The sequence below is a fragment of the Cygnus atratus genome, chromosome 1, assembly GCF_013377495.2.
Source record: "Cygnus atratus isolate AKBS03 ecotype Queensland, Australia chromosome 1, CAtr_DNAZoo_HiC_assembly, whole genome shotgun sequence".
Lineage (NCBI taxonomy): Eukaryota > Metazoa > Chordata > Aves > Anseriformes > Anatidae > Cygnus > Cygnus atratus.
The window spans coordinates 13,302,944-13,327,608 of record NC_066362.1 but is presented as its reverse complement, the minus strand read 5'-3'; the positions used below and the strand labels follow the sequence as shown (position 1 = coordinate 13,327,608).

The window sequence follows — 24,665 nt, the reverse complement described above, 5'->3', positions numbered from 1 at the left end:
AATGACAAGAGAACAACTTGTCATTTTCTTGAGATACTGTTGTCTTCCATCTTTTAGTTTTATGTACTGATTCCATAATTGTTTTATTTTGTAGGCCCTGTTATGAATGAGCTGACGAGACTGAATTTTTTTGACAACACTGTAACAAGAGAGCTGCTCTTTCACAGCATTCATGATGCTGTCCTTGCTTGCCAAGTGAAACACAGGTCTGCTTCACAGACTGCCTCAGACCTCTGAGGATTGACATCTAGCAGAATGGAAGTCGGATTTATGCTGATAGACTCTTTTCAAATATTTAATTTGCACAGTTTAAAGAGAGCCTAAGGCTATTTGTATCTACGGGTATAGGGTGGGACTTTCTGTAGGAAGAGTGGACAAGGAATTTGGAAGCCTTCATGCTCTTGAATTTTTTCCTTCAATCAGGGTACAGCTTTCCAATGACATAAGCATGAAATTATGCAAGATGAGAAAATTGCTTTAGTATGCTACAATCCGAACCTGATAGACAAGGTGACATTCCTATTCCTGTTGAGAAAATGGGCACTTTAACTCACTGCAAGCTGGGATCTTGCAGAAGAAAACTGTTCTGCAATTCCAATGCACTGTACCAGTGTCTTTACAGTTGTTTTTTTTTGTAGATTACTTTTAAGCCTGATGTCAACATCTGCATACAATAGATTTGTATAAAACTGTAATGATCTGCCAGCCGGATTAATGCATTCACACTGGTGGCATTAGCTGCTCCTGTTTTTAAATCTTGATGGTACAGTTGTTTTTTTAATTATCTAACCTGTCTCAACTATGCTGATCCTTTCGTTGCCTGAATATTTTTACTCTTAAGTGAATTTCATGTTAAAAACCCACTGTTTAATTATTACATTATCAATATGGTACTTCCACTGCCAAAACCTAGTTATACTTTCTAAAAAATAATACAGCTGGTTTTAAGCTAAAATTAATTTAGCTTCAGGTTTGAAGACAAAACTGGCTTAAGGCAGGAATGAGGTCTATTAAAATTACCTTAAGAACAGATGCCCTATATGCAGTTTCTGAAGCTGGAATAAAAAGGTAGACAAGGTCTAAAGTCTCAGTGGTCCAAAAAAAAAAGTACTTTCCCATTGCCTGAGATGTCTTTCTACCAGCACTGCCGCTTCTGCCTCAGCTTTTAAGTGCTTTATGAAATAGATTTCAGTAGAACTCAAAAATGTGTTTGGGTATTTTTAATGAGTTGGTAGCTTGTTTTTTTCTTTTGGCCTTACAACCTGGCCACTATGGTACTCTTTGACTTCAGGTGTGAGTTGCAAAATACGGAAATATAATGCAGGCAAAATAAATCTTCAGTGCCTGTATTCCCCTAACAACAATCAATATGAATCTGATCAAAGGTAGGAACCTGAAAGCATTTCTCTCGAAGTTATTTCAATAGCACAGGGGCAGCGGAGGGGGGTCAAGTAACGTTTCGTCTAGCACCCTCAAAGCAAAGGTCCTGTGCATAACGAAATTCAGACTACTTCCTCTCTTCTCAGTGCAGAACCTGCTACTTCTATTTTGGTTCAAACTGTTGCGCTTAGGGTTTGCTTCAAGTAAACTGAGTTTTCCAAGAACTGGGGGCAGTGAGGGAAGGTGTTTTCTTTCCTCGGACTCCCCTACCACTAGGAGCTTTCTGCATCAGAAGTTACTGCTTAGCTGGAGTTCAAAGTATGAATTGAATGCATGTTAACACAGTGTGTGTGTTTATTTAAAAAAAAAACTTTTTGGTACATTTTATAATGTTAACTAGTTGAACAAGCCTTTGTATCTACATACAGTATATTTTTCTACTTTCAGCTTGTTGCAGCTTCAGTTTTTAACTATGTAGTCTCTTCAGTTCACATCAAAATCTTGTCAACTTCTAAAATAAAGTGATTATCATGACTTATCAAAATTCTCCACTTTGTCTTAGCAAGACACGGTATGCAGGACGAGCCAACATCCCAGGATGCAATTGCCTGTTGTTAAGGGGTGGGCTGGGAAGACTAGACTAGACTAGACTAGACTAGTTCAGCTGGAAGAACCTTCAACAATGAAGTCCAACTGCCTGACCTCTTCAGGGCTAACCAAAAGTTAAAGCATGTTATTCCTCGCTAGGAAGACCATTCCAGCATTTGAACACCCTAAAAGCAAAGAAATATTTTGTGATGTCCAATCTGAACCTCCCCTGGTGCAGCTCTGTGCCATTCCCCCGCATCCTGTCATCGGGTACTGGGAGCAGAGACCGGCACCTCCCCCTGCACATCCCCTCCTCAGGAGACTGCACAGAGCAAGGAGGCCGCCCCTCAGCCTCATGTTCTGGGTGTCCTCAGCCTCTCCTCACAGGACGTGCCTTCCTGCCCTTGTACAAGCTTTGTTGTCCTCCTCTAGAGGCTTTTGAGGAGTTTAACGTCCTTTTTATAACATAAAGCCCAGAAGTGCACACAGTATTCAAGGTGAGGTCACACCAACTACATGCAGTGGAAGACTCGCCTCTTTTGACCGGCTGGCTGTGCTGTGTAATGCACCCCAAAATGGTTTGTCCTTTTGGCTGCCAGGGCAGGCTGTAGCTCATGGTTAAGTGATGCTGCTCCCAAGACAAACACCTACCTCATGGCTGTGTGACACCATATGAGCAAACGTGTGTGCTTGGGCTAGAACAATACTACAGGTTGGTCTCTCGACCAGATTTTTTGCAGCCCTGCTGAGGGAAAAGACAATCTTAAGGTCAGTCCAGAGAGTTTCGAGATTTCCTGTATGCTAACCTAGTTCAAAAAAGAGGTGAGGGGAAGAAAAAGTGATACAGTAGAGGTGTCTTCACGCAGTTTTGGCCTGCATTACTCACCATTCAGAGCTGAGGAAACATTCCCCATGTTAGGGTTATCAGCCTGCTTGCGTTCTTCATCTTAGCAGCACTCAAGCGCTGCCATGAGCCACGTGGATACGTATCTGCACTCAACGTTTGTTCGCAGCTCTTCACCCTCCTGGCTCCAGCATAAGACCCTGTCTGCGCCAGGTGCCACCACAACGCAATTGGTGCTGCATTTCCCCTCCTGGTAGCAGCGGCTGCTTTTCCTGGTGAGCTGCTGGTGGGGGATCAGCCTGTGTGGGGCTGGTACTGTGCAAGCCCCTCCTAATTACTAGCAGCATTGCTGGTAATTCAGCCAGTAAAATAAAATTTGGTAGCTTTTTACTGTTTTTACTGTGCTTTGCTGCCACCAGCTGAGCCAGTGCTCTCCAGCCTGTCACTGAGAAGTAAACTGATTTCCCTTCTGCTGAGGGACAGGCTGCTATTTAGATAGCAAGACATTTAAATCCCACCTTAAGCTTGTCAGTGCTAGGTTAAACAAACCCACATCCTTTCTCCTCTCCCCTTTGCCTACATTCAGATGCTCACTGCCGAAGCCTCACCACAGCAAACAGCACTGAATAGCCTAGGTCCTGTTTGATGTTGAGATGCCACTTAACGCTCAGAACAATATTCCCTTCTCCCTACTTTTTTGCAAGAGCACTGATGATAGTTCAGGATACAAGCTCCAGCTTCTTCCTACATATTTCACTCACCCTTCTTAAATAAAAGGTACATTTCATTTCAAGCACTGTACTTCCAGACATAGTCAGTCACTGCTGCTTTCTGAGCCACTTTCCTCTCTGGCTCAAAATGAAAAAATTCTGTCCTACCACCATACCTGCACCCTATCTCCACAAAAAAAAAAAAGAAAAAAAAAGTTCTTACAAAAATAACACATAACCACTGAGATCAATTTTTAAATCAGATATGCACAAAACCACCAGACTGTCTAAAATTATCTATGAAGATACTGACACTTTGGCCAGAAACCTAAAAAAAAAAAAATAAAAAAATCAATGTACTGCATAGGTTCTTTCCCTACTACACACACTTCTTTCCAAAATAAAAAAAAAAATAAAATTAAAAGTTATCTTGAAATTAGGCCTGATAAAACTTCTCTCACTGTCAAGATAAAACTGTTCCCAAAAAGCTTTACATTCCCAGGTGTTTCTTCAAGCTCTTTTTTTTTTTTTTCTAACTCACTTTTCATAGCTTAATGCAATGCCTGAAAAAGGTGAAATGGAAGTATGTTGCTTTTCAGTGACCAAGCTGTGCAGCTCTGGAAGAACATGCCAGATAAATAAATATCAACCTTTTAATCTTATCTGCGGCCACCAACTGCAAGCTATTGCCCAGCTACTGAAGCATCAGGACCCTATCAGGGTGACCCTGTGTGTAGTAGCATCCTAGATAAGTATTATGACGTATCAAAGTACTCCCTAGTGGATTCAGACTGATGTCAAACTTGAAGTTTGGTGGGTTTTTTTAGAGCAGGAATGAGAGAAAACAATCTTTATTTCCTTAGTGTTCTGAAATTGCACTCACTTCTTCCTTCCTCTTGATGCAACACTTACTATTGTGTAAGAAACAGAAGAATCGCTGAAAAAGGGATAAAGAAAACTTTTTTTTTCCCCCTGTAGTGTGGTTATGGTAGTACCAGAGTTCACCCACGGAGAGAAAACAGAGCCCTTCACGTCTTCCCTAAGCTTGGCAGTGACTGACCACTAAGCACCTGAGCTGAGCTATCTGTGCTTTCTCCTTAGCTCAACATTTGCACTCTCTTTTGTCCTTTTCTTGGGACACACCTACACCTTGCTGCTTAGCATCAAGCATTTCTGAGCACACCCAGACACACTGCAGTTACTTTGGGATCTTTCATCGCTTCCCCAGCTTAGACTCTAAGTTTTGGGGTGTAAACGGTGACTGGGCATCTGAACTAAAGATTTCTAACACTGCTCAGGTATCCACTTAAAAATACATTGCTGGTTTAGGCTGTGTTGTTAGACTTTTCTACGGCAGCAATACTCCACTAAGTGTAGAACACATTCATAAGGAAATCCCACCTGTTGTTTGGAATATTTCATTTATTTCTTGCTTCCAAGAACAAGATACGAATGACTACATGTGGATTTTGGTTTTACAGAAAGTTAAACTACAGAAAGATGAAAATCTTTCCAAGGTATTAGTTATAGGTCATGTAGCGGGGAGTAGCACTGAACTTCGCGTAGGATTTAATGACTTTGTTCACTGCTTCTAAGAAGTCTTTCTCAGTTGCAATTTTTCGACGTGCTCTGATCGCAAACATGCCTGCCTCTGTGCAGACGCTGCGAATCTCAGCTCCTTTAAAAGAAAGGGACAAATGAATTCAACACTGACCACCAGTGGAAAGGAAGCATATGGAAAATATTTTTAAAAAATTTCAACTCACCTGTGCTATTAGGACACAGTCGAGCCAACAGCTCAAATCTTATGTCCCTTTCAACACTCATTGAACGAGCATGTATCTTGAATATGTGAGTTCGCCCCTGAAAAAGAGCGGATAGAAGTGTTCATGCTGCAAAAAAGGTGATGACTTGACTTGCTCTCAGCATGTAGCTGTCCTCTTCTACAGCGAGGACAGATGGAAAATGATAGTTAGGTAGGAAATAAGAGTTTTATTTCTTATCTCTGGACTAGAATACTTAAGCAATGGAAAACTACCTGTCCATGAAACTGAATTAAGAAAGTAACTAACAGCTTTAATGGTGGAAGTACCTAAAAGGAGCTAACTAAAACACATTCCAACTAAACTACTAAATCATGGAACCAGTTAAAGAATTATTTATCTATTCAATCAGAAATATACAGTATACATAGCTACAGCTTCCCTGCCAAGGATGGAATTCGTGCAGTGGGGGAAAACCTTCTTTGGCACATCTTTATTCTCCCAGATTTCTATGTTGCTTCACGTAAGAGTGCTGCTTTTGTTAACTCTTGTAAACTGCTTCCAAATAGTAATGCCCTAACTGAAGAAACACTCAAAATCAGAACACTCAGAATAGATTTGACAGTGAAAGAAAGCATTCTGACCTCAAGATCAGGCAAGCTGAACTCTATCTTCCTATCCAACCTCCCAGGCCTCATCAGTGCTGGATCCAGAGTATCTGGTCTGTTTGTAGCCATCAGCACTTTGATGTTGCCTCGTGGGTCAAAACCATCCAACTGGTTGATCAGCTCCAGCATGGTGCGCTGCACTTCGTTGTCACCCCCAGCCCCATCATCGAAACGAGCACCTGGAGAGAGAGAACAGGAGAGAAAACACAGAGTAAGAGAGGGACCTTCGGAGCAGGCAGACATCAAAGCTGCTGTATATAAGACAACAGGAAAAATACATCTAAATTACATACAAATATTTGTGATGAGTTCATAAAAAGGTGTGAGGGGCTTTGTTGAAAATGACACATTTAAAAAAAAAGTGATTGGTGCTATCTGTCAGTTATAATAAATGTTGTATCTTCATCCTTGATATTAAAGGGCCTATATCCTTGCCTAATAACTGACCAAACTGCTGAAATGTATAAATGCATTTTGGTGTTTGTTTTTTTTTTTCTGTTTGTTTCTTTTTTTATTATTATTTACATCCTCTCAACCAAAATCCTCCCCACTTGTCTGTGAAAATACGGTTCTACTTTCAAAGGAAAGAAGTACTTCCTTTGGGAGGAAATAAAAAAAAAAAAAACATAATTTTTAGACAGTGATAAAGATTTAGTATGTAGCCCAGAATCTGAAGGTGGTTTAAGTTAACAGTACTTTTTCCAAATACAATCGAGAAGTTTTTACTAAAGTTTAAATAACCTGGGTGTTACAAACATGCAGAAATGACTTCACGTCTGGGCTAAATATGTTCAGGCTATGTAAACCACCTCTTGATAGCTTCCCAGACACAGTATGTGCTGGTAGTATTTAGGTATTTACAAGCAAGCTTCCTGAAATGCAGCAACAAGGATAAAGAATTACAACACAAAAAGAAAATCTGAAAGTTCTCATATGAGAGTAAAGCTATCTACTACAAACATACCTCCAATGGCATCAATTTCATCAAAGAATATGAGACAAGCCTTTTTAGTTCTGGCCATTTCAAAGAGTTCACGAACCATTCGAGCTCCCTGAAAGGAAAAAGAAAAAAAAAAAACACACACACACCCCTCAAAGTTTTATTATAGATTCAAGGCACATTAAAGGAAAACCATCACAGTTTTCATGCCTCCAAACAACTCTAAGTTTCTAATGATAAGACTTTATTTGTACAAATATATATATAACCAGAAATTCATAAATCTTAAAGCAATTTATAAAGGAGAGAAGAGACAGATTACTACTCTTAAATTCAGAAGTAGTCCAGATGAAGTCATTTACCTCAGGGCCAACTGAAAAGTAAGTGGCACAGGTGGGACCAAAATCCTCATTCTAGAGTCCTCCAAACCACAGATTAAACTCTGCGCTGCAAAATCCATTTCGCTGGTGACAGTATAGCTCAGGTGTTATAACTGATTGCCTGACACTCCTTCTACCCCCTTCTAGCTCCAGCACACTAGATCATCCATCCATCATATCTACGAGGGTACCCGGTCCCCACAGCTGCAGCTCTGCAATTCACTCCACACTCCATTAAGCATTTGCTCTTACCTCTCCCACATACTTCTGCACCAACTCAGATCCAATTACTCTGATGAAGCAGGCATCAGTCCTGTTAGCAACAGCACGAGCACAAAGCGTTTTGCCTGTACCAGGTGGCCCAAACAAAAGCACTCCTTTGGGAGGCTCAATTCCAAGGTTCACAAATCTTTCAGGCTGTAATGGTGGGAAACAGAGGGCATCAATGATAACGTGCCAAGTAAGAAAATCATTAATGACGAGCAATACAAATGAAACTAGACTGGATTTCATTTGTTAAAACTAGACCTCTTTTCATTTAGTTATTTACATTCAGCTACATTACCTTTTTTTTTTTTCTTCAAATGCTAACAGGCAACCAAAATAGTTTTAAAATAATAGAAGTTTAAATCTGGAGGTAACTTACATGAAGCAGAGGGGTTTCAACCACCTCTCTGAGCTTTTCAATCTGCTCTTTACAACCACCAACATCACTGTAAGTGACATCTGGTTTTTCTTCCACCTGCATAACAAAAAGGTAAATGAGAAGTTAACAGCCTGATGCTGCATAACTCCAGGCTTCCAACAGCCCAGAACAAAATCCAAAGAAACTAAAATTACAAGACAGAACAAAATCATAATAAGCACAGGCAGTTCTCACTTGCATCATGGTGACTGTGGGATCAATCTTTGGAGGCAAAGGGATGTGGATTTGATACTTGTTTCTGTCCACCCTGGTGAGAAGAAATAAAGAATATTTATTTTAACAAGAGTTAATTAACTGCTATGTAGAAATAACTCTGTAAAGATGAAGCTGTATTTTCAAACTATTCTTTTCTCTGGCATCGAGATAACCCAGCCCTCAAAGCTAATAGTCAGATGGGCTAGAAACTGGAATTTCTTCTGCAGAGAAGTTTAAGGTTTCCAAAAATATTAATTCCAAAATATTTTAAAAACTAAACTTCAAAATCTCCTGGAGACCAAACCGGTAAAATATTGATTCTACAGATAACTGGCTTCACCTCTTCAGCAAACATTTCCTGTAGCTGCTCTGCGTGTGTTTGTGGAGACAGTCAAAGAGAAAGCACACTGCTCAGGCTCCCTGAAAGCTGGGACTATCGGGGCCTACAGTGAAAGGTTTCAGTCCATAGTGCACTGAACTTGTTTTCAGCAGAATGAGATCAAAAACATTTCTAGCAGACCAGGCAGATAAGTTATTGTCTTCCAACAGAAAGACACTGTTGTTATGATTTCAACTGCTGTGAAAATATCAAGTGATGGTTGTTGATGTCAACCTAACGGATCAGATGAGAAAGCTTCAGTCTTCAGTAAAACTCTAAGAACACAAAGATTTTGCTTACCCAACTCTCATGCCTTCTTCTATGTCAGTAGGTGCCACCTGGTCACTGAGATCCACCACAAATTTGGCAAACTGCTTGACATTGATAATGTACTTGGGATCCTCGGAGTCTGCATTGATGATCTTTGTACACCTAATACGGAACATACAATTAAGGCCATCGGGTAAACAATTAACTGCCCTGCTATTTCTGTAAGTACCAGGACACAGAGTGATTGTATTCTCCAAACATATTGAAAGAGCTATTGGACTTGTGATTCTATTATTATAGCATCATGCAATAATTATAGGAGTAAGTACAAGTGTGAAGTATGTAACACACCATTACACCATCAAGCATAACACATTTGCTTTTTGATGTGATTGTTAGAAGTAGTCTCAATATGCACAGAATGTGAACCTTCTTTTTAAAAAAAAGTCTACATAAGTTATAAATCACATTTTTAACATTATGCAGCTCCACTCCAAAAATGAAGAAAGAGTGCACCCACCTGGCAACCTGTAATGGTTGCTCACTTTGGAGAGTTTGCTTATCTGCAGCCAGATCCCAAAGGGCAGGAGGAGCCAGGCCGGTGTCAGATTCCTTAATTCCTAGGTAAAACACAGACAGGCTGAGGAGGAAGAAGCTAACTGGTATGTCAGCAACCTTTCACATACTGAGAACCCTACACATAAGTCTGCTGGAAGCTTTTTAAGATCTCTAAATAAACACACACACACCTCTAGTGAAAAACACATGCAAATCTCTTTAACGAGCTCCCTAAAGGAACTAGGACTATTGTGACAGTGCCAGGTGAATACACAAATGCCAGTCTATCCATTCCCTAATACAATTTTGCAGTATGAATAAAAACACGCAAACTTGAGAGAGATGACATAAGCATATTTCAAAAAGTTTCAGAAAAGGAGTGAAACACTGCAAGTGTTTGCACTGAGGGAAAGCTTTAGTGCAAGATATCAGAAGCTAAGGGATTCAGACAGATGGAAGACCTTGTAAATCTTCCAAAACATGGATACAAAAATGCCATCTCCATCATATATTTGAAAAAAATAAAAATACAAAAATCAAGGATTTTTTTGATTAGACCTGCCTAATCAAAAATGAGACCACCACCTACAAAGTAAAAATCCCACATTAACAAATAAAGAAATGCATCCTTTAGGGAAAAATAACATTAATAAAATCAACGCAGAAGTTGTTTAAAATCAACTTCTTAAAACACCCATTTCGTTATATGTGTCCCTTCTACTGCAAGTTATGTTAAGAAGGAAAGATACCTGTGAGCTCATTGATTTTCTTAAGTAGTTGTTGGATATCATCTTCTACTTGCTTGATCTGCCTTGAGTACGTGCTCTGGCCCTGGAAAAGAAATATCGTGTTGATTTTGCAACTCAGATAATTCTTTATCTAGGAAAAAGTGCCAATAGCTGCTGAGCATCAAGATGTTCAAAAGACCGTCTTGGTATAATAAAAAACTATTGATCACAAGCAAAAAAGACTGTATTAAGTTCCAGTAATAATAATTCCGCCCACCAAAAATAGAGTGCAGTTTCACAGTTCTGAGCTATGTGCAAGTGGAAATTTTTCCTATCTGTCAGATTCAAGGATTTGTTTTTCCTTTTAAACCTGTTCAGCCTTATTTTTAACCGTTCTTTTCTTAAGCTTTAAAAAGGACTTCATAAAGATTATATACAGAAGTAGTTCTGCGTGCAGTAGCTGAATAGCACCAAATGAAAAATCATTTGTACAAGTGCTTTTATTACCTTATCCGACCTCTCTATCACCCACAGAATACAGCAGAAAGATCAAGTGGCAAATGAGAAGCCAGATTCTCACTGGTGATAAAATGCTTTACTATCTTGCCTTGCCTAACGCCAGCAGATCTGCATTTCCTTTACAAGATCTCCCTCGTATCAATCTGGCAACAAAAAAGATGCCACAGTGTGCTCAACCCCTATTTCAGAGTCCTTCCACAGTTGCAGAGTCAGTGTCAGTGAAATTCAGACTTCTGGCAAACATATTCAACTCTAGACATACACTAAGCTGAAAGTTTCTTTTTTCTGAAGGGTCTTTAAACAGACCCATTGCACTTTCTGGCAGTGAGGGGAAGTTTGCATTTTAAGCCTTATTGTCCATGGAACACACCTCCCAGGATTATGCTATCCCTGATAAGCTCTGTGTATCCTTCACCAAGATTTTTCTAACTGCATACAAGCAAATTGGATAGAGTCTTAAAGAGAGTTCTTTATTTTAGGAAAATTGGCTACTTGGTGAAAAAGCCTTACTAAACCCTAGCCATTAGAGCCCCATGACAATCAGCTACAAGACCCACAGCAAAAATTTAAAAATACTTCATTAGCTCCAAGATAACTAGATTATTTTTAGGGTTGTGAGTTGGGTTTGGGGCTTTCTTGTTAGAAGGGAAAAGGGAGAAAAGATTTTGGCAGGAGAGAAAGGCAACAGCAGAAGCAGATTTGCTGACTATTCACTAAATACATATCCCTCCACTTGTGCATTCAATTCGTAACTGGACTTTTTTTTTTTTTTTTTTTCCTTTAACACTCTTGCAAATGTATGTTACTTACATAGGTTTTCAGCAAGGCAATATCTCCTTCATCCAGTGCTGAAACAAGACAGGAAAGACTTAGATTCCAGTTTTAAAAACAAAAACAGCAGCATCAATCCTGCTTCTGTAAGATGAAAATACACCTTTTTAAGTATCTTTACCTTCTTGTTATGTACAAATCCCCCAAAAGTGATTGTTTTCTTTTAATTTATTGAAAAGATATAAAGTGTACCATCCAGAGCTCACATAAGTAAACTACTTAAACTCTGACTTGCTCAGAGTAGCTTGTTATCAATGACTGTACAGAAAAGGAATAGAAATCAAAACTTCACCTTTTTAACCTTTTGGTTCTTCATGTTTAAGAATACAGCAATTAAAATCCAAATAACTTTTGCATAACCACTTTAATCACCACCATCTAGCAGTGCTGTCTCTCTCAAGTTGTGCAGCATGAGCAAAGAAAAACAACCATATCTAAGCTCACCTCAATAACAAAAAACTCCTGTGAACTAATAAAGCAGCCAGGAATCAATAACCACCATAAAGCTGATTTTTAATGGTATAAAATGTAAACATGAGAATGGTCGCACTAGACAAGATAAACAGTTTGGTCCTATATATATCGCTTCTCCAACAAGAAGGTCTATGATCATAGCAAATACTTAGTGACCCCCCGCTCCTGGGTCTTACGTTGTTATTAAAAGTCCTTAAAAGATTTTCTTTACACAAGCATTTCCTAACAACTCTTTGAACCCCTGTGAACTTTCAGCAACTTTTGGCAGAAAATGAAGGAAGGAATCCCCTGGTTTAACTCACATTGTGCTTCCTTTTACCTGATTTACACTTGGAATCTAAACATTTTACCTGGGCCTCTGAATTCGTGCATCAGATCAAGCACCATCAGCTTTCAAATGCCTAAGCTTTCACACTGAGTCCTGTCCCAAAGGATTGTTGCAGTGAACTCCCTCCATGAAGAAAAACGTAACGATTACTGTTGGTGCCTACTTACTTCCACATCACTTGTAATTTAACAGACCTGTACCATTCCCTCTCCTGTTTCACCAAAGCTCTACCTTTTCAGACCAAATCCTAGTCTTCACCTTAAGCACCCTAGCATTTTGTTGTTCTCTCTCCTCTAATTCCCCTGTAGCCTTTTAATGACAGAGGGAGCCAAAGACACACAGCATGAAAGACCTGGGCACAGCCTGTTTTACACTGCGTTTCGAGAAGACGTTTTTTGTGCCAATCCATATTTCTCCCCCGATTATTTGCACTACCCCATTGACTTTTCGGTATCTACTAAACACTACCCTGCTATAATTCAAAAATCATTCTCGAGGGGGAGCAGTTCAAAGTCCATCATTGATGCCATATAGGCATGCTTTTTCCTCCAGATGTTATTACTTCGCAATTAACAACATGAACTAAACAGACAGGTGAAATCCACCCAGTGTGAGGAACAACTGGTGGCTTTCAGGCTGTGTCAGTGTCACCAGACAGAATTGCTGCCCTGCTTTTACTGAAGTACTTATTGAAGGGTTGGGATCACAGGGAATTTGGGAGTGAGCTGTGGAGGATTCCACTCACGAAAAAAAGATAAATATCATGTTTTCTCATGTTGATCTTTCAATTACGCCGCGTAGTAGCGAATCAGGCTTTCCAAGACCCTCTCCGCACAGAACCAGGCCGCACCGCGCAGATCTAACGCGTTTTTCCACGATTTTAACCCATTTTTCCCCCCTTTCAGCCGCTCCCCCCCCGGGGCCCGGCCCCTCGGTGCGCCCTGAGAGAGCTGGGCGGGGGGCCTGGCGGCCTCTCCCCCGGCCGGCGGCGGCCCCTCACCGCGGATGGGCTTCTCCTCCTTCTCCTCCTCCTTCGTTTTCCGCTGGTCGGCGCCCAGGTAGTCCGGCATCGCGAATTTCCTCGCTTCCCTTCCTCCTTTCACCCTGCGGAAGGCCCGGCGCTGCTGTGTAACGCTTCCGGGGCTCTGCTGCTGCCTCCTCCTCCTCTTCCTCCTCCTCCTGTCCCTCAGTCGGGCTGCTCCCTTCCCTTCCTTCCATCCCCCTGTGTTTCTGAGAAGAACGGTCCCCCCGTAACCCCCCGGTGTGATGGTTTAGGGGGTGCCCCCCCCCCCGTGTGATGGTTTAGGGGTGTGATGGGACATGGAGGCCCTGGAGCGTGCCCAGAGCAGGGCTACGAAGCTGGTGAAGGGCCTGGAGCACAGGTCCTGTGAGGAGCGGCTGAGGGAACTGGGGTTGTTTAGTCTGGAGAAGAGGAGGCTCAGGAGAGACCTTGTTGCGCTCTGCAATAAGAAAGGAAGGTGTGGGGAGCTGGGGGTCGGCCTCTTTTCGCATATAACTAGCGACAGGACTAGAAGGAATGGCCTCAAGTTGCGCCAGGGGAGGTTCAGGCTGGAAATGAGGAGACATTTCTTCTCAGAAGGAGCAGTCAGGCACTGGGACGGGTTGCCCAGGGAGGTGGTGGAGTCACCGCCCCTGGGGGTGTTCAAGGAGAGGTTGGACGTGGTGCTTAGGGACAGGGTTTAGCGGCTGATGGTGGTAGGGGGGTGGTTGGACCAGACGATCTGGGAGCTCCTTCCCAACCCTACCGACCCCCTGACTCCCAACGCTGCCATGATTTAGAGGGGATCCCCCCCATCCCTTAACTACCCCCCCCCCCGCTCCCTCCCCGCCGACCCGGAAGCGTTCCCGGGCGGGCGCCTCCATGCGCCGGCTGCCGGCAGGCGGCGAGGCCAGGCCCGCAGCGCCCGGCCCGCAGCGCCCCGCTCGCAGCCCCTCGGTGCCGCCGGGCCGGGGCAGCATGCTGCAGGCGGCCCCGGGCGGGCACCTCACGGCGGTCACCAGGCCGCTGACGGCCGGTAGGTAGCGGCGGCTCGGTTCTGCCGGCTGAGCGTGTGAGCGGAGCGGGGTTAGGGAGCGGTTTGGGGTGGGGGGTTGCGAGGGGCTGCGTGAGGGAGGCAGGCTGGAAAGGGGGGGCGTTGGTGAGGGGACGCCTGGGTGCTCGCCCAGGGGCAGTGCCTGAGCAACAAGTCCCGGCTGCTGAAAGGCAGCGGCCTGCGAACAGCCAGGGTTTGTTATCCTGGAGGCGCTGGGTGCGGGTCTCCTGCCCCAGCAAAACGGGGCGGGATTTAAGTGCACCCAAAAGTGTGTTCCCTGACCCCAAAGGCACTGCTCAACCTCTGAGGGTGCAGCAAGGTCTCTGGGAGGAACCCCCTAAAGCACCTGTGTTCAGCTTCCTCTAATCTTTAACATGATCCGGTGTTTTCAGAGCAAACCAGGAGATCTGGTGATCTATAGCATTGTGCGATGTTGCACTATAAATTAAAATCCATACATATACCATATAAAATAAAATACCTACGTTTACTTTTTAATATTAAAACCAAAGCAACTTCACCTTCTGTGGCTTACTTTTCTGTTTTTGCTTATAGCATCAGTGCTCTGTCAAGTGGAACCTGTGGGAAGATGGTTTGAAGCGTTTATTAAGAGGAGAAACATAAACGTTTCTGCCTCTTTCCAGGAGCTAGAAGATGAGAAGGAACTTTCTGAAGAATCAGGGGATGAAGAACTGCAGCTTGAAGAATTTCCTATGTTAAAAACCCTTGATCCAAAGGACTGGAAGGTATTCTGTTGATACAGACAGCGTTAATTATGTTTTTGATGGAAATCTGGCCAAGTTACCAGCAATTCCCAGCTGCTGATGAGCTCCTCTCTCACCCCATCAGAACCACTCTGTGTCCATTAATGCTATACCTGTTTTTCTGTTATCCACACATAATTGCTTGATACGGGCAAACTCAAGAGCACATCAGGAGCACTCAGTAGGATCTTAAACTGTATTCTGGAGTTACATTAGTGCCCTGCTATTAAGACAGCAATTCAGTTTTCCATTAGTTGAGCTTTTTAGGATCTGATACTTAAATCCAACTTGGACTGAGGTACTGGAATTTCTATAACAGCTTTTTAAATGATTGGTCCTATGGGTTTTTTCTAATGTTTATTGAGAGATAATAGAATTCTGTCTCTTGCTTTTAAAAGATGGGGATGAAAACTGTTTTTCTACATGTGTTGTAGCATTTAGGTCATGTATATCAGTGTTTATTAGGGCTCTTTTATTTTCTTCCTCAGAATCAAGACCATTATGGAGTTCTTGGGCTAGGAAATATACGATACAGGGCTACTCAGAAACAAATCAAAGCAGCTCGTAAGTACCTTTCCCTAATAACACTACCCTTCTTTTAGATGTATAGGACTGTTTTTCACATCTAAATGCAGACATATCGCAGCTTTTTACTATTTTCACAGGCCTAAAAATGCCTGCTTTTTGACTTGTGTTGTTTACCAGCCTTTAAACTCAAATCACAGTTCTGAAATCCACTGGCCTAAAGCTAGTGAACTCAAAAATTTCTCTGAGTTCACATCTCAGCTTTCTAATCTCAAGGTTTCTGTTAAAACAAAAAAACCCCACAGGCTATAACTGTGTATTTCTGCACTTTCGAGTCTGCAACTGGACTCAGTGAAAGGCAGAGAAATAAGAGTGGCTCTGCCCTGTGTATTTCAACAGGTTGTTACCTTGCAGCCGCCTTACAGTTGTTAATTGCCATATTTATGCTAGTGAATGTTTAAGAAGCATACTGCTGGTGGGTTGAGCGTTTCATGGGAGTGGAGCAGAAGCTTTTATATTTTCATGTCGTGAAATACTGTAATAAAAGTTAGACCACTGAGAAGCTCAGTTTTCATTTTCTTTGGTCATTTTGCCATTTGGAGAATGTAGTGTTCCTGTTGCTGAATCTTGGGGTTATTATCAAGCCGTTAAAGGTACGGTCTTGTGAGGTTACATTTCCTTGGCATTTCAGATTAGTAAACAATAGAACTTGAAAGTGCCAGTGTGCTCCTTAATGATATCACAGGCCTGTGTCTTAAATCAAGAAATATGATTCATCAGAAGTGCACTCCGATGCACAGGAGTATTTTATGGTACTTGCATACCAAGAAACACCATGTCAGGCTTCACAACTTTCATTTATATGAAGCAATGTGACCTAGAGTTGACTTTGCAAGAGGATTTAAGTTGAAGACTCATAAATAGGCTTTATAAAGTAAGCTAATGGTTTTGTGAGCTGATAATTGAGAACAGTTGCATAAAGAAACTGCACTTGTATGAGTGGAACCACTGTCACCAGTTAAACCACAGATAAAGGTTAAGTTACTTGCAGATGCTTGGAAGAATGGTTCCTTGAGAGCCGCTTGCCTGAGTTAGGGCATTGGACCAGCTTGTTGCCTTCTAGCAAAGTCATGGCAACTTACTGTGTGTGGTCACTGAGCACAAAAATAAAAATCGTTTTTCGCTTATAGCTTGGCTGTATTACCTTGTGTTTGGAGCTGGCTAAGACAGAACACTTAGCAAATTACTAAGTTGCACAGGAAATTGTGTTGTCTCTGGTATGTGATCATATGCTGGAGTACTTAGCAGTGCCACTGCAGATCCTGCGTTAATAACTCAGAGAGCAGCAGCTATTCTGTCGATTAGTGACCTCACTAATCTTGTTGAGCAAGATCTGGGGTATCTCTCTCTCTCTCTCTCTCTCTCTCTCTCTCTCCAACTTGAGAGTGCTGAGTCAACTTTGATAGCAACTTCAGTAGATACTCACAAGGTGTTAGTTGTCCCTTAGGATTTACGTCTTAAGTAGAGAGAGAACTTGGCCACAAAGTCGTGGGTGCGTGCTTAGTTTTATCTGTGGGTATGTGCATCAGTCTTTACAGGCTCATGGCTGTAGTTTACTTGCAAAATTTCATCTTGGACTATATTCAGAACTTGAGTAGAGGAATTGAATACAATTTTTATTTTATCTGAATGACTTTGCTTTTGATTGGAAATAACTACATTTATGTTTTTTTCTTTATTTTCTAGCTTGATTGCGTAGGGAATTGTGCAGTCTTGCACAGTTACGGTCCTGAAAACACATTGTGCTTTTTGAAGTTAACTGTGCATCCGTAGTCACTGAAGTACTTTGATATGCATAATATTAGACTAAGTCCTGGAAAATCAGTGCTTCTTCAGCTGATAAAAGTGAAAGTTTCTGAGTTGAGATTGTCTGGTGTGCTAGCAAAGACAAAAGAGTTTTAATTATGAGAATAGTGTTAAATCAAAGAAAGTTCACTTACTCATATCTATTTTCTTACTGATGGTTTAAAAAATAAAAAAGTACCTAAGTGGAGGACTGACAAGTGGAATTACTATATTATTTTTAGCAAACTACACAGTGTTGATGATGAAGTATTTCTAAATGTTATGTCTCTGATAGATAAATCTATGGTTTTGAAACATCATCCAGACAAACGAAAAGCTGCAGGGGAGCAAATCGGAGAAGGTGATAATGATTATTTTACGTGCATAACTAAAGGTAAGTAATTGACTTTTTTTATTAGATACTCTCTCAATCTGCTTGATAATCTAAAACATATTTGTAGTACTTTATTAGGTTTGTCACTGTCGCTACTTTTAAAGAACCATGCAAAGCCAAAGAAGTTCTTTTCCATTTTAGCAAACTGCTTCAATAAACAGAGATCCCATAAATGTAACTTCCCTTTGGGTGGACTGGGTGGAAGCAGTATGGCATCGCAGCTCGTTGCCATTTGTCTGCCATACCACTTGGTGAAAAGCAAAATACTTTACGTTCACGAAATGCAAACGCTTGTAGCAGTGTATGCAAAGAGGAACCACTAGAGGTTGCCACATACATGCAATAAACTGATATGCTGTAAAATAATTCCTTTAAGACACCAACAGCAATTGGAAAATCCGAATACTAATGCACTTGCTCTGCCAATAGAGCATCTGTTGATTTGATCTAGGATATCAGTTTTCTCAGCTGCTCACTTTTGCCCACAGATGGCCTAGTGAACTCGATTAAATAACATATCGTTCTTGCTTCTAGTGACCTAGAACACCACTGCTGCCTAATTGCAGGCACTTGAGGGGGGTATTCTAGGTGTAACCAGGCTTATACATCTAAAAACACTTTCATTCTTAAGCAAGTTTTCTGAATCAATAAGGTCCGTGGAGGTAGGGGGAAAAATCTTGAAATTTGTGTGCTCTAAACTTTCTAATTCTGAGTGACTTCTTTTGGTGCTAGTTAAAACGTTAGAAAATGTTATGTTAGAGAAGCCAATGATATTTTCAGCCTTCTTTAGAGTTGTACTAAAACTTTTCAAAAACAAGCACAGCAGTTGATTGAAACCAGACCTTTTTTGAGATCATGTCCACAGAGATCAAAGGAATTTTGATTTTTGTTTCAATTTGAAACAGAAAAAAAGTCCTAAATCTGAAAAATAGGGGGGTAACCTGTTTCCCACCTGTTCTAATTATGTACTGACCTTTATTAGAACATTGGGAAAGCTAGCTTCAAAAGGAAATTAAGATCTTCCTGCAACATAGAATTGTAGGGAAATAAAAGTTCTGCTGCTGCCTAGTTAGCCCGGTGAAGGTTTTCCACAGTTTCAGTCCTGTTGGAAACTGGCAGATGTTTATAATAGCAGCTGTAACTGAGTTCAGGAGTGTGCTCTATGATCTACATGCAAGGAGTAAAATATGTTGCTCAATAACAGCTTACAGTCTTAAGTGTCAGAACAAACAAAAAGGAAAGCGTGAAGTGGCATGGAAGATGAGTAATGCTTCCAAGCAGTACCTTGGAGGAAGGAAATGCAAAGGGAAATCTGGAGCAGAAGAGGGTGTTAACAGAACACAGAGAATAAACTTGGAAAGGTAGGAGTGCATAGGCAGGATTCAGAGCTGGATATGGCAAAGGAAGGAGTGGGAGATGCAGTACTGGAGGAACACAGTATGTGGGAGTAAAATTGGAGCTCGGTGTAAAAGTGAAGCCTCTGAAGTGGAGGAGGAGCCAACAGATATGCGCAGAATTTCTTGTGTTAGGGAAATGGTATGAGTGTTATTGAAGCTCCTAGCTTGCAATGTAGGGGATAACTGGGGTCATGTAGAGTATTGGCAGCGGGAATTGAAGGAAGTCCCTTACCCAGAAGGGTAGAGAAGATTGGCACACAGCAGCTTATTACTGTTTTTTTGCTTTCATTCCTTTCTCTACTAACGTGCAGTGAGAGCAGTTTACAGAACCACAAAGCTCCAAGGTCTCCAGCTTATCACCTTCTAGGTGCGACCTTCACAGTGCAGTTGTCTGGCCAGGGAAGCAGTCACAGAAGCCTACAAATGACTGCAATAAGAATTTGATTTCTTTGAATTCTTATTCTTATTGAAAAATAGTGAATAACGTAGGTCTGACAGACTCAGTAATTTCACGCTTCCTTGAGGGAAAAAGTTTACTGAAGCTAGAGTGTGATTTCCAGGCTATAAGGTTTCAGTAATATGATGTTCACCATCTACAGGACGGTAAAAGGAGAAGTAGGACAGTGTGTGTGCTCTGGCTGAGAGCTGTGTGGTGTTTTATGCTGTTTCAAAGTCTCAGTACAACTTCATCGTGAGATGCAAAAATTATTATGAATGGCCCCTGTTTGTGCCAGTCCTGCAATATTAACTCAGGGACTGTTTTTACTCCATGCCTGTCTTAGTAGACTGTTCTGTCAATTCATCTGCAAGGATTTGGTGCAAGATAAAAGCCTGAAGATGTCAGGCCCCAGCTACCAGTGACTGAACTGAGTTTACTGCTATAGGTTTATTTTAAATATAATATGATTTCTTGCATTCCAATAGCAAAATGTGTTGTTTTTCACAGACATTTTATTCCTACTTTGTTGAACAGGAATTTCCAGCAATGCTAGTTGAGATTTGATCAAAAGAATGAAATACAAAGCTGTACAGAAGTGATAAATCAAACACGGATATGAGAGCACCTCTTCAAACATTTAGAGCCTTTTCTGTTAACATTTCCACCTTGCAGGGAAGACTCATTTTAATCTCATGTTTGATGTCTGATAACTTTTTACAGCTTACGAAATACTGTCTGACCCTGTGAAACGACGAGCATTTAACAGCATAGATCCTACTTTTGATAACTCTGTTCCTTCCAAAAGTGAAGCGAAAGAAAACTTCTTTGAAGTTTTTTCACCGGTTTTTGATAGAAATGCAAGGTAAGCCATGTCAGACTGCCTTTGCTGTGCTGGAAGATCAGCATTTATAAGCTCTTCTGGTTTTTGTGTGTAACTGGTGTGATTTTTAAGGGATGTTGGGAAATGTGTTAAATTGATAGAAGTTTAATGCAGTTAAAATAGAATATTCTCAATTTATTTTTAAAATAATCTGAACCGTCACACTGGAGGCAGTGAGTTTGACCCAAGAGATTTAAAAAATCTCTGCTCCATATTACATATTGTGCTTTTTACACAACACACAGCTTCATCTTAAAATTATTTACTATACCAAGCATGTGTATGTTACTGACTAAAAATTCTTTTTTTATGATTTTCGTATGAGGGTGAGACATTAACAGATGGCAGTAGGTATGTTCACAATTAGGTGGGGCATCCACAACTTCTCTGCCCAGAAGACTTAGCCATCCCTGGAGGTGTTCAAGGCCAGGCTGGATGGGACTTTGGGCAGCCTGGGCTGGTGGGAGGTGTCCCTGCCCATGGCAGGGGGGTTGGAAGTAGATGGTCTTTAAGGTTCCTTCCAACCCAAACCATTCGGTGGTTAAAATACAAGATATATGTAGCTGTCAGCATTTGGTGGTTCTCTCTTGTATGGTGTGTGACTTTTTTCTACGCGATTCATGCTTGTCAATTAACTTTGTATTAAGGCTGTCACGTGTAAGTCTAGGTTCAGCTTATTTCACTTTTTACCTACAGGAAAAAGTCTTTTATTGTGTGAGGCACTTTGCAACGCATTCTGAACAATCCATTGCCTATTTTAAGGAGATTCTCTAAATCTCTTAGCATGTGTTCCAGAGATTCAGACCTAGTTCTGTGGTTGTCAGATAGGTTGTTCCCACCTCTGCTTGGAAATGGATGTCATGTCATAGAGTAAGAAATTCTAGAGCCTATGGAATAGTTCCCTTGTTGTAGGAGAGGAATGGAATGGAGGCAGAGCATGCATTGTTCTCTCGTTTTCTGATAGAATATGTGGGAAACTTAATATAGCCTACCACAGAGCACCTTTTGTTCACTTTCTGTAAGCTCCCTTACCAGCAGAGTGTACATGGAGAAATGAGGCCCTGCTAACACTGTTTGCAGATACCTTGTGTTTTGTCAGGTCTCCTTGTATGCACACCAAACTCGGGAAAGGAGGAGTTTGCTTTTCTGGGGGAGCTCCCCCAAAAAGACACAAATGGGAGGATATTTAGAGCAAATGATCCTTTTTCTTCCTCTTTCCTGGTGCCCTTCTGTGTTGGTGGGAGGGAAACTGATTTAGTATTTGGATTCTGTACTTAACACCTGCTGTTTTATGAGGTAAGATTTCATATATATTATTCTTGAATATATCGATCTATTTTTCAGGTGGTCGAATAAGAAAAACGTTCCTAAACTTGGGGACATGAACTCTTCGTTTGAAGAGGTAGATGCATTCTATTCATTTTGGTAAGTTAGATGGTGACCTCAGTTGCTATTCGCAGTATGCAAGGTGTGCAGTGTAAAGGGTTTGCAGACCCTTTAGTAGGTAGATTGTTGGCTGTGGTCTGTTCTGACTGCGTAATGTCACGAAATTGCCTCATGGCTGTCCGGTGCCTTCCACACACTGTGCTGGATTTCTTCTAGGAAATACGTCCACACTGTAAATTCACAGATACAGCTGGAGGTTTGGGCAGTGCTTGGCCAGAATAGCTGTGAACTGAGCTGCCCCACAGACTAGGAGTGGAGTTCATTTCATTTAGCTTGTGTTTTCAGGGGAGGTGTCTACTAGGTTTAAGCCCTCTAGTTAAGGGAGGTCTAGTCCAACAAAGTCTGGAGTTTAGAATGGAGTTTGTCTCCATTATGTCTCGCATCCACTAAATACGGATGTGTATATAACGATTAAATGAATTTCTAAACTCTGCAGGCTGCATTGTATCTCTACTACCTATAAGGGGAGATTAGACAGCTACACTATAAAGCTGGTGGACCTACAGAGACATGAATTATTAGTTTCAGTGGTATTAACACAGTAGAATCATTGTAGGTGCAGTATAATTGTAAATGGTATTATAAACGGAAAATAACAGTGTAATTGCCTATAAAAAAACAATATTTAAGAAGGTAGATTATTTGTAATAGTTTTGCTGTTTTATTTTTTCATTCATTCTTGTTATTTTTATATTTATTTTAGGTATAATTTTGATTCATGGAGAGAATTTTCCTATTTAGATGAAGAAGAAAAAGAAAAAGCTGAATGGTATGTAAATAAAAAGAAATTTGATGGGAGACTGAGAGGCTAGTGGCAAGTTGCTAAATCTTGCTATATCAGCCCATAAGACACAGGAAGAAAGGTGGCTAACCAGGAGATGGAATTCCACTCTCCCAGTTCGTTGTCAGTCACACACTTGAACTGGGCTGTGGGCTTTTTTTTTTTTCTCTTACCTGTGTTTCTTACCTGTGGTTCTAGAGGTGTTTCTAAGGTGTTTTGAAATGGTAAAAACAATTTATGTTATAAAGCATCTCCTGTGTGTTCATTTAAGTTCAGGCTTGTAATTCCAACATGCCCCAGATGCAGGTTGAGCCTAGACCCAGCACAGAGTAGATGAGTAAACAGCTATCATGTCCTTCTCCAACTCTATTAAACTATGCTGAGACAAGTGATGCTATCTGGAATGTAGAAAGATTGGTTCTGATGGTTTGATGTTAATAAAAATTGCATATTTCTTGATGTAGTGATAATAGCTGAATTACTTGGACCATGTTGCTGTTGGAAAATATATTCTATTTTTTTCATTGTAAACACAGAACATTAAAATAAAGCACTGTATCATTTAGTCTAACCTGTATTTCACAGGACACAGCCTTTCACTCGCTCATCCTGATATCACCACAGCTTGTATTATATAAACCTCTTCTTCCAAGTTTGAATAGAAACCAATTTTGTAGTAAGGTTCAGGGTTTAGCTAACTTTGTGGCTAAAAATTATGCCATATTTTAGCTAGACATATGTTTCTCTTACGCCTTTTTCTGCTCTTAAGTATTTGAGCCTCTCTGGACCTAGTATTCTCTTCTCTTATGAAAGTTCTGTGAAGGCACTGTAATCAGTTCCTTATCAGTTGTATTTTTGATGAATTAGAGAGTAATTTCTAGGCTTCTCATTGGAAAGCTCTAGAATTATTTGCATAGCTCTTTTGTACTTGCTCCTGTCCTCCTTAGACATGTTTAGACAAATGGTACGTAGCATGCTGTACTTAGGAGAGCTACATGTCAGCTTCCTGCTCTTCTGTTCAGGTGGTCGGGATTCTTGTCATCCCTTCTTGCCAAAGGTTATGGTGCTCGTCTGTTCTGATCCTTCAGTTTATTACTGAGTCCCCTCCTCTGCTGTGGGAATTGTTTCCTTTGATCTGAAGCATATTGTTCTGCAGTTGGTTGTGTGGATGAGGATATAGATGCCACTAAAACTATGCCTTTTTCTTGACAGCACTGACAAATATTTCCAGATCTAGTCATCTAAATTTAATCTATTTAACCCGAGCTGTATCATGACATGATTTTACCAGAGTATCACAGCACTTTGTGCAAAGTGTTAGTTCCCTGCACATACATTCACTTGATGTGACCTATTTGCTGTGAAATTGTGATAATTGACATTAATTATACTGCTGCCCTTTAATTAAACTATATACCAGCATTTCAGTTGTTTTGCTTGAGATTAACGTTACGTCAGCAAATGGATTGCATTTTGGAAACAGAGTCCGTGATGTGGGCCTGTAATGACAGATGAGATGCTTGTTTTGTCAGGTGTTTTGAAGGTTTGTTTGATTGTTTAAATGCTTAGCATTTTGGGCATGAGCTTGGGGCTTGGAACTTCATTTTTTGAAGTTTATTTTTGAAGTATTCAGAGAAGACATCTGTGTGGGGAAACTCTTTTTAAGTGTTTGTTGCTGAATTCCTAAGTTACTGACGCTGTAGGGTATGAGCGCTGAACTAACTATGCTCTCCCTTTTTAGTCGAGATGAAAGGAGATGGATTGAAAAGCAGAACAGGGCTGCCAGAGCACTGAGGAAAAAAGAAGAAATGAACAGAATTAGGACACTTGTCGGTGAGCATACAAACTGTTCTTGCAAAAAGATTTGTTAACTAACAGG

General features: G+C 41.0%; 3 protein-coding genes across 4 annotated transcripts in view; 2 read left to right on the top strand and 1 right to left on the bottom strand.

The window, feature by feature from the left end:
- Positions 1 to 1,921, top strand: part of SLC26A5 (solute carrier family 26 member 5) — a 34,649-nt gene extending 32,728 nt beyond the window's left edge. The window contains exon 20 of the mRNA XM_035549569.2: positions 95 to 1,921. Coding sequence (XP_035405462.1) covers positions 95 to 237 — 143 coding nt within the window. The 3' untranslated portion in view covers positions 238 to 1,921. The remainder of the gene's footprint in view (positions 1 to 94) is intronic.
- Positions 1,922 to 4,926: 3,005 nt separating this feature from the next.
- Positions 4,927 to 13,850, bottom strand: PSMC2 (proteasome 26S subunit, ATPase 2). Its single transcript, XM_035549568.2, has 12 exons — positions 13,262 to 13,850; positions 11,439 to 11,476; positions 10,131 to 10,212; positions 9,344 to 9,443; positions 8,854 to 8,985; positions 8,154 to 8,226; positions 7,920 to 8,015; positions 7,526 to 7,690; positions 6,918 to 7,005; positions 5,930 to 6,132; positions 5,289 to 5,385; positions 4,927 to 5,200 (listed from the first exon to the last, which is right to left on the bottom strand). The coding sequence occupies exons 1-12, from the start codon at positions 13,329 to 13,331 to the stop codon at positions 5,043 to 5,045; spliced, it is 1,302 nt and encodes a 433-aa protein (XP_035405461.1). The 5' UTR covers positions 13,332 to 13,850; the 3' UTR covers positions 4,927 to 5,042.
- The window catches only part of DNAJC2 (DnaJ heat shock protein family (Hsp40) member C2), an 18,074-nt gene continuing 6,602 nt past the window's right edge, over positions 13,194 to 24,665 (top strand). Inside the window, exons 1-8 of one of the 2 annotated variants that reach the window (XM_035549564.2) lie at positions 13,194 to 13,319; positions 14,871 to 15,061; positions 15,568 to 15,643; positions 17,745 to 17,843; positions 20,400 to 20,541; positions 21,904 to 21,984; positions 22,709 to 22,774; positions 24,528 to 24,619. In XM_035549564.2, coding sequence (XP_035405457.1) covers positions 15,029 to 15,061; positions 15,568 to 15,643; positions 17,745 to 17,843; positions 20,400 to 20,541; positions 21,904 to 21,984; positions 22,709 to 22,774; positions 24,528 to 24,619 — 589 coding nt within the window. In that variant the 5' untranslated portion in view covers positions 13,194 to 13,319; positions 14,871 to 15,028. Of the gene's footprint in view, positions 13,320 to 14,123; positions 14,298 to 14,870; positions 15,062 to 15,567; positions 15,644 to 17,744; positions 17,844 to 20,399; positions 20,542 to 21,903; positions 21,985 to 22,708; positions 22,775 to 24,527; positions 24,620 to 24,665 lie in introns of those variants that run through there. The other variant, XM_035549565.2, reaches the window with a different exon arrangement.